Below are 19,086 nucleotides of genomic sequence, written 5' to 3'. Positions count from 1 at the left end.
TTTTTTTTTTTTTTTTTTTTTGTTGGGGGGGGGGGAAGGAAGAACAAAAAAAAAAAAAAGAAAGAGGAACCCCAAAAAAAAAAAAAAAAAAAAAAAAAAAAAAAAAGAAAAAAAAAAAAAAAAAAAAAAAAAAAGACACAACGTGAGCAATAAAGAGACAGGGGGGGGTGGGGGAGAACACAAAAAAAAAAAAACCCCCTCCGGCCTCCCCCCGGGGCACCCCTACCCCTCTTTCCTGCTTAGCAACCTCCCGCGTGCATCTGTAACTCAATAGTGCACGCTGTGACGTTTACCATTTGTTAATTTGGAATTATTCAAAAGCTTATCAGAACTAACTATAGTGAGCTGCATTGGTGTGACCGCAAAGACGACCGAAAGCACTAACTATAGTTAGGTATGACGTCACGTAACTTGAAACTAACTATAGTTAAACTTTAGTTACGTCGTAGATGTGACCGAAGCCATTGCCTAGTTCGCATGTCTTGGTCTTGACCGTGCACAAAACACAATAGCTATTTGCATTTTGTTTGTTCTTTTGAAGTTTGCCGGACATCACAACAACAAACAGTGATAACGGTGTCCAGTCTGGCAAAAGTAGGGCTTGCGAATTATACCAATTAAAAATAACTCCAATGATTCTGAAATGATTTACCATTGTTTGGTTGTTAAATGTCAACCGTGACCAGTTTTTCGCTTGGTATTCCACGCCGCCGAAACATTCTTAGTGACGTGAAACATCACTGTGAGAAATCAGTGGCGTGAAACATCAAACGCAAACACCGCCACTATTCGCATTTTACACGCATGCAGTCATTGATATGAGAAAACAAAACTTTGGGTGACGTCTTTCGTAGCAACGGCTTGATTGATATAGACTCGCACCGTTTCCAGGCACTGCTATTTCTCTAAAGGAAAGTGCCGACTTTCTCCCCCCCCCCCCCCCGCCCCCTGGTGGGGAACCACGGTGAAACCAACGTCGAAGAAAAGAATTATCTTTAAATCTAAAAAAATTAACTTTGTCTTCTAATATTAATTACCAGTTTTGCACGCAATCTCGTTCCCAGAGCTTGTGTTCACCTTAACCAGCGGTCGGGAAACTCAACGGCCCTGGACGAATCCAAAACCTGAACCAGGATTTCCTGGTTCCGGTTTGATTGTGCGCGTGCGTCGGAGATTGTAGTAAAACGAACAAATTTTCAACAGACAATCAGATTCAAACGCCTTTGTGGCGGGTTTTCAGAATAGCCAATAGGTCCCGATCCCTAGCGCAGGCCAGAAGAACCGCGGCCTCTGGGGACGAGATGGTTTTGCACGTGACAGCATGCATAATACAAAAAAAAAAAAAACAGACCAGTGTGACCGTCCTCGTTTAGTCAATAAACCTGATAATTTCCGCAACAATTTGGTGTCGGAACTAAGTATTAGTATTCTTTAGCACCAAAACTTTTTAGTACCCAATCTTCGCTGACCATAAAAACACATAAACGTCCGAAGTCGAGGTTTCTTTCACTGCAGCTGGATTTATCTGTTTTACACCTAACTGAAATCCCCAGGAAACAAAACACTTTAGTTGTTCTTGCCACCGGGTAATGGTAGACTTACACTTCATATGAACGCAATATTAACATATTGTAATTAAATCACAACATGAGTTTTTCAAGAAAGCGAATAATTACTATATTACGTGAAGATTGCGGCTCCTGCAAAATGTAGGTGCTGGCATAGCATCAAATAACGTGCGTCCTTGCTTCTCTTTTGCACGTTATGTACAACATGAAAGATTACGAGTTTACCAAATTTTTCTGCGCGCTTGACCAATCAAGTGACGCAGCTACACGTCAGTAGTAAAGGCTGGTTCTCATATGATCGCCCCGATCGTCTCTGTCGCTTCTGTCGTTTGCAAAGTCTGAGGTGATTGGAGCAAGCAAACTTTTTGAAGCGACAGAGACGATCGGGACGATCATATGAGAACCAGGCTTAACGCGCCATTGTTCTGAGCAGAACTTGCACGTAGCGTGTGATTAATTTGTGTGCTCTAAAATCACAAACTTTGTTCTTGCCGCTTTGTTACCATGGTATCAAAACGTTAAAGATAGGTTAACTTTATTTATTTAGTCGTGTTCTAGAAGATTAATATATTAAAATCGCTTTTGACCAGAAGTCTCGAGCGCAGATTATAACAAATTGTTTGCTGCGAATTTTGGTCATACGCCGAGTGGCTTACCATTTTTCCCTACAATGATATAGAGCATCAAGCATAGAAATGTCTTTCACGAACAAGCGATTGTGATAATTTTCCAGTTTGGCACAATCTGTTGGCAAGCAGGTAAGTGACTAAAGAATACTGATTAAACCCGCGCGTCCTGGCTTAGCACTTCTGCTTTCAATGCTATTGCTTGGAAGAGCTTACACTTTTAACATCACGCATTCACTTACCAAACGTCATCCAAAAACCCAACAAGTTATCTCTTGTAACTTTAATAGCATACTAAAAACACGCTACCTCACACTATGTACATCGATCGATGAAAGAGATTTAAAAATTTATTTAAATGACTTGGTTGATCGATGCCAATTTTTCGCGACATGTTTTTTGTCTCCTAGTTCATACGATTTAGTTTTAGACCTTTATCACTGCACTTTATTAGATACCCGCCGTTATAAATTCACACCTTTAAATGTGGATTATCGTAAAAACTACTAAAGTACACAACCGCCACATGTTTACAAAAGAAAGAGTTGCTTGGCCCAAAATGCAAATCAACCCTTCTCGTTCACAGCGGGTCAACCACTTGAAGTTTGTTTGCACAATGAAAAGAATAAACTGAAAGAGAGAAACACAGCGTGCCACCAATACTCCGCTTTCGTCTGTTGGATTTTCCGGTTTGTTTAGAAGCTTCCCGAGAAGCTTTCGTGTGCAGAAAAGCTAAAATAGCAGTTCTCACACATTTTGATCGTAATGTATTTAAAAGTTTTTATTACATTATTGCTATTCGATGCTTGAAGGAGCAGTGTCATGATATTTGAAGTCATTTTTCTGATTATTGTACTTTCAAATTGAAGGAAACCTCAAAATAATAGTTGCCTAGCACAAAAATCAACAAAGTAGTAATAAAACCCAAAAATAACCAAGGATAATTTTCACTGACGAAGATTAAGACGGAATACCAACGACAAACTTGTAAAAACTTGCCAGTTTTTTCAAGATGCGTTGACGAATACGAATTGCCTTGGTGGATGCAGAATAAATTTCTGTTCATCCCGTCACTAACCTTGACTGAGCAGACTGAATGATTTATGCAGACTGAGTCAACACTCTAGCGTGACAAAAATTGAATTAATGTTCCCGGTGTAAGCCCCAGGGGTTTAAAGGCTCAGTGACCGGCTGTTATTAAATGCGCAGAGTCGAACGTAAGCGTTTCTTTGTTAAGTGTCACTTTTGTCCGCATTCTTTCTCAAGCACAGTTATAGACTGAAAACGCCTTACCACTCCTGTAGACGGTTAAGCTTTGTGGGTTTGCTCTTGGCCTTCGCGTGGCTCACAGTTTCTCTATTGGGGCGCCTCTGAAAATCAGTAACCTGCGTCGCACACTGAGTCTCCGTCAAAACTGCCGGCATATCGAGGATTAGGTGACACGATCCGGCTGCAACGAAGGCTAGAAAGCAGTTGTGTGGAAAACTAGAAAGTCAAGTGGTAAGTATCGGTTAAAATGAAATAATATCAATAGCATTAAGATTCCGTAAACTGTGCTCGTGTAGCGATTTTGCGCAAATCTTGTGATTGCAATAATTTAAGAGGTTCACTTTTAGGCTTGCCCAAATCTATAGTATTATTTAGTGAAATAAATTTATAGTCATTCCTTATGCATATTAGCAAACGAGGAATGCTATTTTGTGTGAATATTAAATTCTTTGCCAAATTAATCTGATGAAGTTTCTTATTCGGGTATTGAATTCTTTGATATGTTCACATCATTCTATTGAAAAGCTTGTTACTTATTGAGAGGCGAGCAGAATCTCTTATTCACGGTTTACTCAGACCTCAAGCCGCTATGTTAATTGAGTCAATCAATTATTTTTGGACGGACGTCATGCTATACATGCTTGTTTCCATTGCAACCGTTATTTGGGTCATCGCGCAACGCTGGAAGGAGCGTTACGTGACGAGCCCAAACAACGGCTGCGAAAGTAGACTGTCCACAGCCTCTCGATTTTTCAACGCAAAAAAAGCAAACGAAGCGAGCGCGAAGCGCGAGCGCGCGGGGGAGGGGGAACTGCGCTGGCGTCCAGTTCTCTTGCCGTTCTCACCGCGCGCTCATCGATCGAAAAAACACGAAAAAATAGAGGGCTGTGGACAGTCTACTGCGAAAGAGACTAACGTCACGCATGTTAGGATAAGAAAAAAGACAGGTACGCTTAAGCCTGGTTTTAACTAGCGACGCAAGCACAAGCAAAAAGGACAAAGTTTGATCCTTGTGCTTGTGCTTGCCGCAAGGATCAAAATGCAATGCGCTTGTACTTTTGCTTGAGTCGAAGCCGTTTTCACGGGGAAATAAGAACTGTTATCCATGCACTTGTGCTTGCGTCGCTAGTGAAAACCAGGCTTCATGGTCGAAAGTTACGTCGACGAGAGTAGACCATGAAAATAATGACATAACGACTGCAACGCATGGCAAGTTTCGCAAATCTTGAGATATTGAGCGACTTTTCCAAAAGACATAATCAAGGGAGTTGTAAAAAGGCAGCTGGATCACTTAGGACGAAATTTCAACATTTGTCGGCTTCAAGTTAAAAAAATTGATCTAACGAAACTCATCTCTTACACTTAATTTCGCACTGATTTTCCATCTGATTCACCAGTAGATTTTTGGTGTTACTGTATAAAATCGACCACATTTTTTCATTGTCTAAATTCTTCTAGGCCGTAAAAATTTTGATTTTGATGAAGAGACAGAAGTCTCGAAACGTCCGAGAATTTTATCGTACTTTATTTTCAACATGCGCTTCACAGTTTGTTTTTCTGATTTGTTTTTTTCAACTAATATTTTACCGATCGTTGTCACAAACGTACCATTGTTCTGAGCGGAACATGTGGGTTGCGTGATTATTTTGTGCATTCTGCAAAACTATTTATACCCTAACTTTGTTTTAGCCGCTTTGTTACCATGGTAACAAAACGTTAAATAACTTTATATATTTAATCATGTTCTAGACGATAGTATATTAAAATCGCTTTTGATCAGAAGTCTCGAGCGCAGATTATAACAAAATTGTTTGCAGCGAATTTCGGTCATATCCCGAGTGCCTTTGCTTTTTGCCTACAATAATGTAGAGCATCAAGCATACAAATTTCTTTCACGAACGAGCGACTGTGATAATTTTCCAGTTTGGCAGGCTGTTGGCAAGCAGGTAAGTGACTTTAGAATACTGATTAAATCCACTGGCTTAGCACTTCTGCTTTCAATGCTATTGCTTGGAAGAGCTAACACTTTTACCCATAACATATTCACTTAGGAAAACGTCGTCCGAAAACCCAATAAGTTAGCTCTTATAACTTTAATAGCAAACTAAAAACACGCTCACACCTCATGCTACCTACATCGATCTATGAAAGAGATTTAGAAATTTATTTAATGACTTGGTTGATGATTGGTAATATCAAACACGTAAAAAATCATCATAATTTCGCAGACATTGAGATACTTTTATTCTCGGTGGACAGACTCCCAATAAACCCCCCCGATTTTAAAAAAAAAAATCAAATAACACAGATATGCCAAATTCTGGAAAAATTCCCAAAAACTTTGACTTTAAATATTTTTCCAAAAAAAAAAAAAACACTTCCATCCCAGTACCTTCTCTTAACTGCATCGAGGCCCGCACTTTCTAGCCTGTGGTTACCACTAGTTTTAGATCTTCGCTACATTATAAGATACCCGCCGTTATAAATTCACACCTTTGGATGCGGATAATCGCAAAAAACTACTAGAGTACACAATTTCGCCAGATGTTTACAAAAGAAAGAGTTGCTTGGCCCAAAATGCAAATCAGCCCTTTTCGTTCACAGCGGGTCAACCGCTTGTAGTTTGTTTGCAATTTCATCTGTTAGATTTTCCGGTTTTGTTAGAAGCTTTCGTGTGAGAAAAGCTAAAATAGCAGTTCCCACACATTTTATTTATTCGTAATGCATTTAAAGGTTTTTTGTTACATTTTTGCTTTTCGATGCTTGAAGTGTCACGCTATTTTAAGTCATTTTTCCGATAACTTTCAAAGTAAGGGAAATCAAAATAATAGTTTTCTAACATAAAAAAACAACAAAGGAGTAATAAAAACGCGAAAATAACTGGACGGAATACCAACGACAAACTTGTAAAAACGTGCAAGTTTTTTCAAGGTGCGTTGTTCGTGTAGCTCCTTTAATCCGTTTTCTGTTTCACGGGCTGAGTAGAATCACTCTACCGGGTTACCTTAAAGTTAAAGCGTTAGAAAACGGATGCAGTAGATTTAATGCAGGTGTGTAAAAGAGGTACCACTTTATAAGGAAGGTATACGAAACGGGTCTTTTTACTGTCTGTCAAAAACGTAATGTACAAGAGACCACGGGCGGAGCTTCCCCTTATAAAACTTGACTTATTGCTTAATGCAGAAAGCCAGTATCTGCATACGCATTGCCTTGGTGAATGCAGAATAAATTTCTGTTCATCCCGTCACTTACCTTGACTGAGCAGGCTGAATGATTTATGCAAACTGGTCAACACTCTAGCTAGCCTCCCACGCAGTCGTTGTTAGGGGCGTGTAACGCGATCGCCCCTATGAACGACTGCGTGGGAGGCTACACTCTAGCGTGACAAAAATTGAATTAATGTTCCCGGTGTAAGCCCCAGGGGTTTAAAGGCTTAGTGAGCGGCTGTTATTAAATGCGCAGAGTCGAACGCGAACGTAAGCGTCCCTTTGTTAATGAGTGCCACTTTTGTCCGCATTCTTTCTCAAGCACAGTCATAGACTGAACACGCCTTACCACTCCTGTATTCAACAGCATTCGACGGTTAAGCCTCGTGGGTTTCACTTGGCCTTCGCGTGGTCCACAGTTTCTCTATTGGGGCGCCTCTGAAAATCAGTAACCTGCGTCGCAGTCTGAGTCAAAACCACTGTCATATCGAGGATAAGTGACACGATCCTGCTGCACGATCAGGCTTGAAAGCACTTGTGTGGAAAACTAGAAAGTCAAGTGGTAAGTATCGGTTAAAATTAAATAATACCAATAGCATTAAAATTCCGTCAACTGTGCTCTGGTAGCGATTTTGCGCAAATCTTGTGATTGCAATAATTTGTGAGGTCCACATTAAGGCTTGCCCAAATCTTTTATTTAGTGAAATGAAGTTCATGGTGTGTTCATGGCGGCCATGTTCATGGAAACAATAGAACAAATATAGTTTATTGTTTGACTCCTCCAACATGGTTGCCATGAAAACACTCTATGGTTTTTCCTTGTTTATATTAGCAAACAGGGAATGATATTTTGTGTGATATGAAGGTAATTGAATATTTAATTCTTTGCCAAATTAATCTGATGCAGTTTTAATTGAAACACATGTTTGAAAGGCGAGCAGAACCGCTTGACTTCCCGGGGGGGGGACTCGCATATGAAAGTGACGGGGATGCTCGTCGTCTCGCTTAGGGGTGTAAATTTCGGACTTTTGGTCTCACTTAGGGTGTTCCGGGGAAAAACGCCCAAAACGCCAATATTTTTAGCCATAATGGTCTCGTTTAGGGTTACACACGAAGAAATATACAAATATAAACTCCATTCTTAGTTTTTTGGTATCTTTTAGGGGTCAAGAAAGGCTTGAGCCACACCCAGATTGGTCTCTTTTAGGGGTTCTTTTCAAAATTTCCGACGAGCATCCCCGTCCCTTTAATATGGGAGTCCCCCCCGGGCTTGACTTACGGTTTACTCAGACCGCGTCAGCCGCTATGTTAATTGGGTCAGCCAATTATTTGTGTACGGACGTCAAGCTAGTCTCCTTCGTACCATAACTGAGATCATTCCCGCGCGCTTATTGGTCGAAAATTATGTCGATGAGAGTATTCTAAAACCCAGAATCGCGAGACCCCTTAATATTTAATATACTTAATATTTTTCTTTTTGGAGATTTTAAGCGCGATAGCATTCGCCGTCTTTAAGATAGAGCATTTTAAATTTCGAAGTTTCACGTCCCACGAGATCAAAGATGAGAAGGATGGCCGCCAGAAGGTTGTCACGTTTTCTTTAAAAAATGCCTCATCCTGCGATTTCTAACAATCTGTACGGTTGAGGTGTTGCGGAAGTGTTTATGTCAATGTTTACGTATTCATGAGGGTGATCTGACCGCTTTTTGTAGCAGAATTTAATGCCAGATGTTTTCATTGATTTCGGGCGGCCATGTCGAAGTCCAAGCAGTTGGACTCCAACATGGCGTTTCCATACTGTGCTCTCTTAATTTGCGGGAAACATTTTGACGGATAAGTCTAGAACGGAATAACGCACAGACCTGAAACTTGGACAAGGAGTTTATATAGCAGCTTTCTACAACCTGTAATATATATTTTTGACTCAATAGTTTTGGATTTATTTTTTCGCGGCGTGACAGTGAAAACCACCTTTAGACCAGGAAAATGACGTAACCTGCCACGCAACGCAAGGCAAATATTGGGCGACTTCCAAAAGACATAATCAAGCGAGTTGTAAAAAGGCAGCTAGAACATTTTGGACAAAATTTTCACACATTTGTCGGCTTCAAGTGAAAAAAAATTCGATCTTACGAAACTCAGCTCTTACGCGCAATTTCGCACTGATTTTCCATCTGATTCACCAGTAAATTTTCGGTGTTACTGTATAAAATCGACCACATTTTCCCTTTGTCTTCACTCTTCGAGACCGTGGAAATTTGATTTTGATTTTTAACGCTAATAAAGAACAGAAGTCTCGAAACGTCTGAGAATTTTATCGTTATCAACATGCGCTTCACAGTTTGTTTTCCTGATTTGTGTTTTTCAACTAATATTTTAACCGATCGTTGTCACTATTCGCACTGCATAAATTATCGACATCGCATATAAGTACTACAAATCATAAATAAATTGACATTGTTCAAGTGCGACGGCGGAGGGAACATACTAAGTGCTATTAAGAGCCAGCTGGTAGTTTTGTCGAATATTTTTGGGAGTCAGTTATGGGTGTTTATATCGTTTGAGGGTATTATGAATGGTACAATTTTACCTACCCACCCACCCTCCCATTATGTACTTAGTTTGCACTGCGACTCTTGTTGGGTCGCCGAATTTTATCCCCAATCTTAAATGCGATGCGATGATTGTTGCAGTGCGGAATAGTATACTAAGGATGGTAAATCATGGGCCATTTTATTTTTGTGGAGGCTGATAGCTGTAGCTGTATTGTTGTTGGTCTTAATTAGCGTGAAACTCATAATTTAAGTATCGGGATTAGTTTTGAAAATACTATTATACTACAGTAAAGTCACTTCACAGATATAGGTTCGTCCCTCGTTCCTCCTGTTCCCCATACGATCTTCCCTTTTTCAACCAGAAGGAGCAAATTCGCATGACCTCTTCCAGTCCATACTTGTGACACCCAAACACTTTTTTCTTGGACTTAAATGGTCAAACACCCTTCCCGAAATGCAAACGTTTTCTTGGCAACGCACTTATCTTTTAGCGGTGCATTTACTGGGGCTTGCCATGGGTGGTAGTTCTACAGTCAAAGCTCTCTTAACGGACACTCTCGTAAGCGGACAGCTCTACTTACGGCCGCTTTGTTTGAAACCTCGTTTTAACTCCCATACAAACTCTGTATTTTTACATTCTCGTAGCTAGGCGGACATTCCCGTAAGCGGCCGCGGACACTTTCAGAGATTACGACTTAGACTTTTTCTTTGTTTTTAAGCTCCCGTAAGCGGACATCCCCAAAAAATCCTATTAAAAACCTCTCTGTATCTTGTTTTTATCAGTCAAATTCACATCGCCGTTCGTCACAATGGTTTTACAGTAATTACAGTACCATATTTTAGTGTTTGTCTTGTCGTCATCCACGTCCGGTTACATTTCGAAACACCACTTACATGCATATTAGCATTATGTTAGCTGGGCAAGCTCCCGTAAGCGGCCATCTATCCCCTAAACCACAAGTGGCCGCATACGAGAACCATTCTCGTAAGCGGTCAGCTCCAGTTGCGGACACTTTTTTCGCGCCCCGAGGGTGTCCGCTTACGAGAGCTTCGACTGTATTCTAATTACATGTTTAAGCTCGGGGTAAAGGTATAAAGACACTGTGTCGTTTACACGACATATGATAAGACACTGCAAAGAACCTCCCAAAAATATATCAAAATTGTAATTCCTTACTATTACATCTTGATTCTTTTCTTAAAACACCGTGATGTCCAAAGCAAAGAGGATGGGAATCATTCTTTCAAAAAGAAGGAGAAGAAGACGAAGTTCCACTCCTGAGCCTAGTGCAAGTTCTGAAGAACGTGTTAGCCGGAATGACGACGAGAATGAGTCGGAAGATGAGAAGGAGTCGGAAAAGAGTCAAGGAAGTGACTCCGAAAATGAAGCCGCATCGCAGGCAGACGACGAGAGTGAGTCCGAACCTGAGGAGAAGTCGGAAAAGAGTCAAGGAAGTGACTCCGAGGCTAAAAGTGATGACGAAGAAACTGGAGAAAATGAACCCGATGGTAGGTCCTCGCGGTCGTCTTCGGTAAACTCCAACGAGAGTGAGACGGACGCTTGGAAGAATGTCTTCTTAGGCAAATTGGATAAGGAAATGTCGGACAATGTTAAGATTGTCAGGATATTTACAAGTTCTACATTTACAGGTACAGTATCGTCATTTAAAGTTTACATATGTTTTGTTCATTAGGCTTCCCAAACTGTACACTCCAGACAGAACTCATATGATGAGGTCATTTCCTCACGACTGTACGAACGCTTCTTTAACATGTAACCTGCAGCAAGAGGTGTTCCGCTATCCGTGCTCCACAAACTTTCTTTTGTGTATTACTCATTGTATAGGATCAGGGGAGTCTGTAGTCCAGTTCCTGAAATCTTCTCGCGTCTGCGTTCAACCCCTAGAAAGGGCGGGCGGAAGAAAGTGTTCAAGGGCTGGACTAGGGAGTCTGCTGAATTTAGCATGAATCGTTGTTTCAAAGACCAGAATGTTGAGGTGTTAAGATAACAAATGTTCTCCGTTTTTCCCATTTTAGATACCTCTGTAGAGCGCAACACATTGATGGAAAAAGTGTACCCTCGACTCAAGTCTTACTGTCAAGAGAGAGGCTATGACTTTCAAGTGGTGGACATGAGATGGGGAGTCCGGGACGAGTCTACTGATGATCACATGACCACTGAGCTCTGCATGAGGGAGCTACGCGCATGTCAGAAGCTCTCAACTGGCCCCAACTTCATTGTGAGTTTAATTAAAGTATAATTTTTATCGACCATCAAGAAAGAAATGAATCACACACGAGAGACATTTAAAATCATCGTAAGAAAGTTAATTGTCATTTCGCTAATAATCCTGTGTTGCAGTAGCACCTTCACTAAAAGGACAGTGAAGGGTAATAGCTTGGTCTATTTTACGCGTCCAGGATTTGTCAAAATGTATTTTACATTTCACAACAATGTTATGTCTATTTTATCCCTTTCCTGACGAATAAAGGTGTAACAAGACGTCGCACGTTACACCCGCTTCTCAGTGTTACGGGCATGGCGGTTTTTCTATCCACATCCATCTTTCGACGTGCTAAACAAACAAGAAGGATCGAAATCCGCCAATCATAGCCACTTGCATGACCTTCTGAACTTGTGAGCTCATTTGCATGAAACCAACACCGGTATGCATCGGTTTTGATTAACTCATTTCAAACAGCACGTCGATGTAGAAAAATAGTTATCTCGTAACACGGAATGCGGATGTAATTTGTTTTATTTCCCGTGCTTATCTGACTTTAGTTGAATGAAGTTATTGACTTGGTCCGATTTTTCTTCATTTCAGACCTTTTTAGGACAAAAGTATGGCTATCGTCCCTTTCCTGCACAGATTTCAGCCTCCGAGTTTGAGAAGCTCCTGGGCGCAGTTGACAACAAAGACGACCTCCAACTGCTGAAACACTGGTTCTGGCGAGATGACAACTCAGTTCCTGCTCAATATCTGCTGCAGCCAATCCCATCACTGCTGCCCGATTATCGTAACTATGACAACGAGGAGTTACGTAGGAAAGCGTCTGGTGAATGGTGGACGGCTTTTGAAAGAATGCAAGTGGTTCTGAGGATGGCTGCTGACAAGGCTTTAGATGAGAAGAGTGAACGGCATAAATACTACATGTCAGGTATGATTCCTAAATCATGATGAGTTTTAACGAGTGGTTGGCGTATCAGCTACTTTCGTTGTTGTCCAACAATGGCTAAAATCCTTACAGCCAAGCGCTCTGTTGGTGACAACAATTCTCCTAGCATGATAAAGACATTTGGTTAGTTGAGAAGCAGCGCATAAATAAAGCGATCGAGAAAAAAAACAGAGAGGGTAATCTCGACGGAAGCGGCGAAAGAATCAAAACTGCTCGCCTCGCCTTTTTTGTTGCTTATCCAAACCTGTAACAGGTTGTAATCGGCCTGTCCTTCTGTTTTTCTAGTATGCCTTAAAAATAATTACAGACGTACCTTTACGCGAACGACAAGTCTATATATAATGCATGCAAACATTTATAATTTAAAGCGTTGGGAATTTTTTCCAATAACTTTCCTTGTCTTTCTTAGTTACTGAGGACGAAATCCGGCGAGGAATCATCAATGCATCGAATCCTTCAAAACACTGCTTCTGGTTTAAAAGAGTGATTTCAGATCTTCAGACCAACATCGGAAGTAAAAACGCTGGCAAATTCATGGACAAGACGTGGGGCGCTAATTCATCCGTAGACGAAACTGCGCAGAAATTTCTCAATGTGTTCCGAGAAAATGACCTCCCACAAGCCCTGCCAAGCACAAACATCATGAATTACGACATCAAATGGTCTGACAATGGTGTCGATCCCTCAGCGTCCACGGAGCATTCACAATACATAGAGAAGCTGTGTACAGACTTCTATGGCACGTTGACTCAAATGATTGACAACGGCATTCAGGAGAAAGAGGCATCTGGCGCAAGAGATCCGATTGTAGAAGAAATCTTCCAACATGGTTCATTTTGCCAAAAGAAATGTAGTTCATTCCAAGGTCGTAAAGATTTCTTGGAAGCTGCCAAGAATACTTTGGTGAATCACGATAAACACAGTCTTGTAGTGTACGGGGCATCGGGCTGTGGAAAGACCTCCATCATGGCCAAAATTGCAGCCAAAGTGAGACGGTGGGTCAAAGGCAAGTCTGCCATAGTCGTTTCGCGATTTGTTGGTACGTCGCCGGATTCATCAGCTATCAGACCTCTCCTAAGAAGCATATGTATTCAGCTGTGTAAAGCAACTGAAGAGGAAACTGAAGAGATACCGGAGGTAATTGACAGATTTGATTATGTGATAGTATTTTCAATTGTAGACCAATCATCTACTCAGTGATTGATACCATTCCACTATAATTAGTATTTTTACAGTCGTTCTGATTGGTGATTGGGTAACTATTACAATGATTATCGTGCCTCAATCAGGTGAGCAGTGAAGGCCAAAAATGTCCATGATATGCTATTCACCTAGTCTTCTAAATTCCCACTCGAGCTGTCCGCTCTCACTTCATGCAAAGAATTGAAACAAAATAAGATAATTCACCTTGACGAGGTTAAAACCAACGTCCTTGGAATTGATCTTCCGATGCTCTCTGTTCCTACTGTTTTTTTTTTTCACAGATTGGCAATCATTTTTCTCATTTACGCCACTAACGCTAAGCGGTATATACATCTTCTGGTTGCCTTAAAATAAAAATAGCCGAGAAGTTACCGAATTACTGTTAAGCTGGTATTGAATTCCTTTCTCATCTGATGATCTTTCCTATTTGTTTAGGACATGAAATCCCTAAAAGATTACTTCCACGAATGCCTGAAGGAATCGGCTCGCAATCAACCTGTTATTCTGGTTTTGGATTCACTGGATCAGCTTTCTATTGATGACAGCGGTCGACAGATGGACTGGTTTCCAAGACAGTTACCAAGAAACGTGTACACTATCCTTTCAACTCTACCTGGCGATGAATACCAGGCATTACCCAGTCTAAGAGTGAGTTACTTAGGAATAAAACCAACAGTTTATGACCACACAAAGGTCTACAAAGGAGAGTGTTTATAGAATGTGTGTGTTACCTTGGAAAATTGGCATAAAGCGGTTTTCTGGTTTGGTCTATGATTGGGGTAAAATAGAGCAAACTCGTTTTTTCTTCAACAAAATAGGAGCAACACCAATACCAAACGTGTCTTGGGTTACGCCGTTTTACCGCGCCTTGTAATGGTACTTCTATATCTGGCCGTTTCTTGGCATTTTATTTTTTTATGTTGTAATTCGTTAGCAGATGACATCATTTTGCTTTTGGATTTCATGTAATCATTCGAAAAGCACGCTAATTTAACGCGATGAAAAACCAGATAATTTCCGTTAACGACCGTTAATGCTCTTAATGATTCAAATTATGGTAGAATGCTGCTTAGTCTATGGCCTTTACTTTAGGTGTAGTAAGTCTAGTAAATTGAATAATTTCCTAATGTTCTCTTGTTCTGCATCTCAGACCATCCTGCCTGAGGAATGTTTTATGGAAGTACCAAAGATCCCCCTCGATGAAGCAGACGTCATCCTTGACACCTGGTTAAAAGCAGCCAATCGAACCATCCTACCAAAACAGAAATCCTACGTCATGGAATCATTCCAAAAGTGCCCCCTTCCTCTCTACCTCAAACTATCCTTCGACGAAGCCCTGCGATGGAAGTCGTACACTCCCGAATCCGACATGAATCTTGAACCAACTGTACGAGAGATCATCGATGATCTGTTTAGCCGAGTGGAAAAGCGACACGGAAAAATCCTCGTCAGCCATGCACTGGCATACATCACTGCATCCAAGAACGGTTTGACGGAGCCAGAGCTAGAAGACCTCCTTTCTTTGGATGACGAAGTCCTGAATGATGTCTACCAGTACTGGACACCGCCAGTAAGAAGACTTCCGCCCTTGTTGTGGATTCGTATTCGGTCGGACATAGGAGACTATCTGATCGAACGAGGAGCCGACGGCACTCAAGTGGTATTCTGGTTTCATCGTCAGTTCATAGAGGCCGCACGGGAGCGATACTTGACAGATGAGCAGAAGAAAAAGATTCACGCCAACATGAGTGACTACTTTCTTGGTAAGTGGTCCGGGGGAGTGAAGAAGCCATTTGTTAATAAAGAAGGCAAGGAGATGTCCATGGACAGGTTGGTACCAAAGCAGCCGTTGATGTTCGACTCGCGTGGAGGCAAAGAGATGTACAATCTTCGCAAGCTGAGTGAGCTGCCATTCCACTTGTTACATTCTGGAAACCTCGAAAAGATGAGAGAAGAATGTCTTTGCAACTTCGAATTTCTTCTAGCAAAGCTCCGAGGAACCTCCCTTCAAGTGCTCATGGATGATTTTTTGTCGTATCTCGACGTAAAATCAAAAGATGATGATGTGGAACTTCTTTACGAATGTTTACAACTCTCAGCTCATCCGCTTTCCCAGGACAGCAACCAACTTCCCACTCAGCTGATTGGCCGAATGTACAACTTTCTGCAGAGGCAAGAACAGTACCCTGATGTTCACATGGTTTTGAAGCAAGCATTAAATTCCTCGATTGCTTGTTTCCTGCCAACCAAAAAGTGTTTGACAGCGCCCGGGGGAGCTTTGCGCTCTTCAATGGCTTTGCCGCAGTATGGCACTAACGTGATCAGCATAGCCAACGACAATCGCACTATTGCAATCTCAAGCCAGACTTCAGAAGGATTAGTCATCAGAGTCATTGATTACGTCAGTGGAAGAGAGATGCGAAAGTTTACCATGACAGAGACCGACCTTTACCTCACAATTTTCTGCCAAATAAGCCAGAAGAATCCTGACTTGTTGCTACTTGCTGGATCGCACAAGATTTTCCTGCTCAATACGCTGACCGGGCGAATAATTCAAGAATTCCAGGTGTCTGAAGATGATCGGTTTTCATATGATTCCAAAGCTCCAGTTTCGTTTGCTGATGATGAGAACTTACTAGTAGCCATCTGTCCCGATGCACTTAAGATCTGGAAAGTAGAGAATGGTGAACTGCTTCACAAGTTAAAACTGAAAGGTATCAACACGAAAGAAGAACTTGGCACTCTAGATGCACGTGGAAGCCACGCTGTTTACAGTCTTAAGGGAAAAAATACCGTGCACATAATTGACGTGAAAAATGGCGAAGAAGTTCAAAAGATCAACATATCATATCCCAGAAACAAGATGAAAAAGGTTTTCGTCAAAGAAATAAAAATAACATCTTTAGATCAAGTGGCTGTGATCCCATCTTCCCTTGATAATTTGCGATTGTACGATCTTTCTGGAAATCTCATCCGCGAACTGACTAATTTCAAGATGGAGGAAGATCTTCATGGAATGCAAATAACTGATGACGGCACAAAGGTTGTGACTGCCGAAGAGTTTGAAATCTGCATTTTGAACCTGGAGACCGGAGAAATGGAGAGGTGCCTCAGATTTCCAGTTTACCAGTCGCACGTTTATACACGAGATGGCACCAATATCTTGGCAATCGGACAAGACAACAGTCTCCGTGTCTACGATAGACGTCGAGAGGGAGATGATGAAAATAAGAAGGAGACTTTCCTAAACAAGATTTATGGCTACACGGTTTCTGATACAATATCAGCTATTCAGTCAAGCTTTGATCAGCGCTACGTTCTCAGCACAGCTGTTGTTAAACTGAAAAACGAGATCGACGTGTGGGACGCGCTGAGCGGTCAAAGAGTGTGCCGTCTGATGAACTTGATGGTGTTCCCAGATCCAATTCGCATGTGCTCTGCCAGTCGTGGTGTCGGCTTCATCGACGACAAGAAGATTCCACACTACAAAGTTTTCAACTTTGTGGAGGGGACGATTGAGCGGAATTTGGATGGAAAAGCATGCAAACGGATGACGGCCTTCGGATTCATTGACCAGAAGCACATGTTGTCGTTTTCACGAGGGAGACGATTTCTGAAAGTGTGGGATGTTGACAGTGGAAAAGTAGTAAAAGTGGTGCAGTTCAAAGAAAAGCATAGATTTGAAAAGATGCTTATTAGCACCAATGGCAAAATGGCTGTGTGTTCGTTGGCAGGCCGTAAGACCACCAATCATAAAGACAAAGAACTACCTTTGATTGCCGTTGACACAACTAGTTTTACCCACAAGGTTTTGAAGTACGAAGGCGAGCAGTTGATCCTCTTCAACGCACGGATATCCGATGATGGCAAATATCTGGTTAATTATGTTCAAAATTCACGGCCACTTCTTTGGGATCTACACTCCGGACAGCTCATACAGAAACTGTTCGATCCAGAAGAAAACGAAAGTGCCATCACTGTCGCAGTCTCGGGAGCGTCAATGATGGCCATGACTGGAACACACGACGGCATCAAAGTCTGGAGTATCGAAAGTGGCCAGGTTCTGCGTACCATCTCTTCTCCAGACGTATCCAATCTCTATTTGTCGCCAGATGGCGAGGTAGTCATCTCCAAATCAAACAGCTTTGAAGCAGACAGCTTTCACGCATGGGACCCAAAGACCGGGAGGAAGCTGGCGTCCTTCACGACAGATGGCAACGTAATGCACGTGGAAATTGTTGGAGACAGGCTTGCTCTGGGGTTGAGAGAAAACCCAAATCTGATGATTGTCCATTTACACCGTCCCGGGCAGAAAGGCAAGGTGCATGACGAATATTTGCAATCTCCATATGATGGTTTGACCATAGAAACAACTCTAACAAAGGAATCCCAATTAGAGAAACCATCAGCTCAGGACGACATGGATACTGATAAGGATGACGATAAGGGGGATGTTGCTAAGTGATGCGAGAAAGCATTACTAACGAAGGATTGACTATGATATGGAAACTAGCTCAACACGAAGTTTTTATATTATTCTGTTTTATTTCATTCTTGAGATGTTACTATTAAGTGACTATAGTTTTTTTCACTTTTTGAAGACAATGTTTTCGCAGTTACATTTACAAAAGGGTACTTACCAGTGCTAGCTTAGGTTTCAAGGACTTTATTAACCACGTATTATTGAGAAGCACGTCAACATATATTACCAAGTTCTATTTCAGTATTATTGTTTCTGGAAAAAAATCCTGAAAAAAGAGACAACGTCAAGCTTTCGTTAAAAAGATGAAAGATCACATTTCTTTCAAGAATGTTTTTTTTTTTCATCTTGTCTGGTTTGTCGATTCAGTTCAGTAAAGATAACAGTAGCTTTTGCGAATAGTTTGAAATGTGACACGTCTCATAAGGTAAACTGTAAAAGTAACGATAACCCACTTAGTCTTCTTGAAGAAAAGGATTGTTTTTAAATCTGAAAAATATAACTTTGCCTTCATAATATTTTTACCTGCTTTGCACGTGACAGAATAACACAAAATAAACAGTGTGACCAATCTCCTTTTAGTTTGTCCTTGGACCTTTCCTTGTTTAGTCAATAAACCCGAAGATTTCTGCACCAATTTGTTGTCGGAAATATAAGTAGTCTGCAAACAAAACCTGCGAAAATATTCAGTACTGATCAAATATAAAGGGGCGTGCCTACTCTGATTTTAATACGTGCGTCTGTATTGAGATCTGATGCACGTCACATTTCGTGCTAAAACGTTTTAGTATCCAATCTTCGCTGGCCAGAAAACAAATAAATTGTCGAAGTCGAGGTTTCTTCCACTGCAGCTGGATTTATCTGTTTCGCACCTGACTGAAATCCCCAGGAAACAAAACACTTAGGCTTGCCACTATGCAGGTTCACTGGCGTTGCCAGCTTTTTGAAGAGTTGTAGGCCTGGCCAACCTCTTTTTAAGGGATTGCATTGGGGGTTGGG

The 19,086-nt window shown here is 41.4% G+C and overlaps 1 protein-coding gene across 12 annotated transcripts; it reads left to right on the top strand.

Annotated features, from left to right (window-relative positions):
* Window positions 1–2,161: 2,161 nt before the first annotated feature.
* LOC144653297 (uncharacterized) lies at window positions 2,162–18,724 on the top strand. 12 transcript variants are annotated; one of them, XM_078513258.1, is made up of 9 exons: window positions 2,162–2,326; window positions 3,466–3,694; window positions 7,037–7,228; window positions 10,446–10,874; window positions 11,262–11,464; window positions 12,053–12,386; window positions 12,814–13,541; window positions 14,043–14,255; window positions 14,758–18,724. In XM_078513258.1, exons 4-9 carry the CDS (start codon window positions 10,454–10,456, stop codon window positions 18,070–18,072), a joined length of 5,214 nt encoding a protein of 1,737 aa, XP_078369384.1. In that variant the 5' UTR covers window positions 2,162–2,326; window positions 3,466–3,694; window positions 7,037–7,228; window positions 10,446–10,453; the 3' UTR covers window positions 18,073–18,724. The 12 variants fall into 12 exon arrangements, with proteins under 12 accessions (XP_078369384.1, XP_078369383.1, XP_078369392.1 ...); XM_078513257.1 differs by having other exon boundaries at window positions 7,037–7,231; XM_078513266.1 differs by having other exon boundaries at window positions 7,037–7,235; window positions 10,453–10,874.
* The last annotated feature ends 362 nt before the right edge of the window (window positions 18,725–19,086 follow it).

Source organism: Oculina patagonica, chromosome 5, assembly GCF_052425735.1.
Source record: "Oculina patagonica isolate OP01 chromosome 5, crgOcupat, whole genome shotgun sequence".
Classification (NCBI taxonomy): domain Eukaryota; kingdom Metazoa; phylum Cnidaria; class Anthozoa; order Scleractinia; family Oculinidae; genus Oculina; species Oculina patagonica.
The sequence above is the reverse complement of the archived record's forward strand: the minus strand, read 5'-3'. Positions and strand labels throughout refer to the sequence as shown.

Coding starts and splice junctions, on each gene's coding strand:
- LOC144653297 (XM_078513264.1), top strand. CDS start 10,454: ATGGGAATCATTCTTTCAAAAAGAAGGAGAAGAAGACGAAGTTCCACT. Junction 12,387..12,813: donor GCATAAATACTACATGTCAG/GTATGATTCCTA, acceptor TGTCTTTCTTAG/TTACTGAGGACGAAATCCGG. Junction 14,256..14,757: donor AGGCATTACCCAGTCTAAGA/GTGAGTTACTTA, acceptor TCTGCATCTCAG/ACCATCCTGCCTGAGGAATG.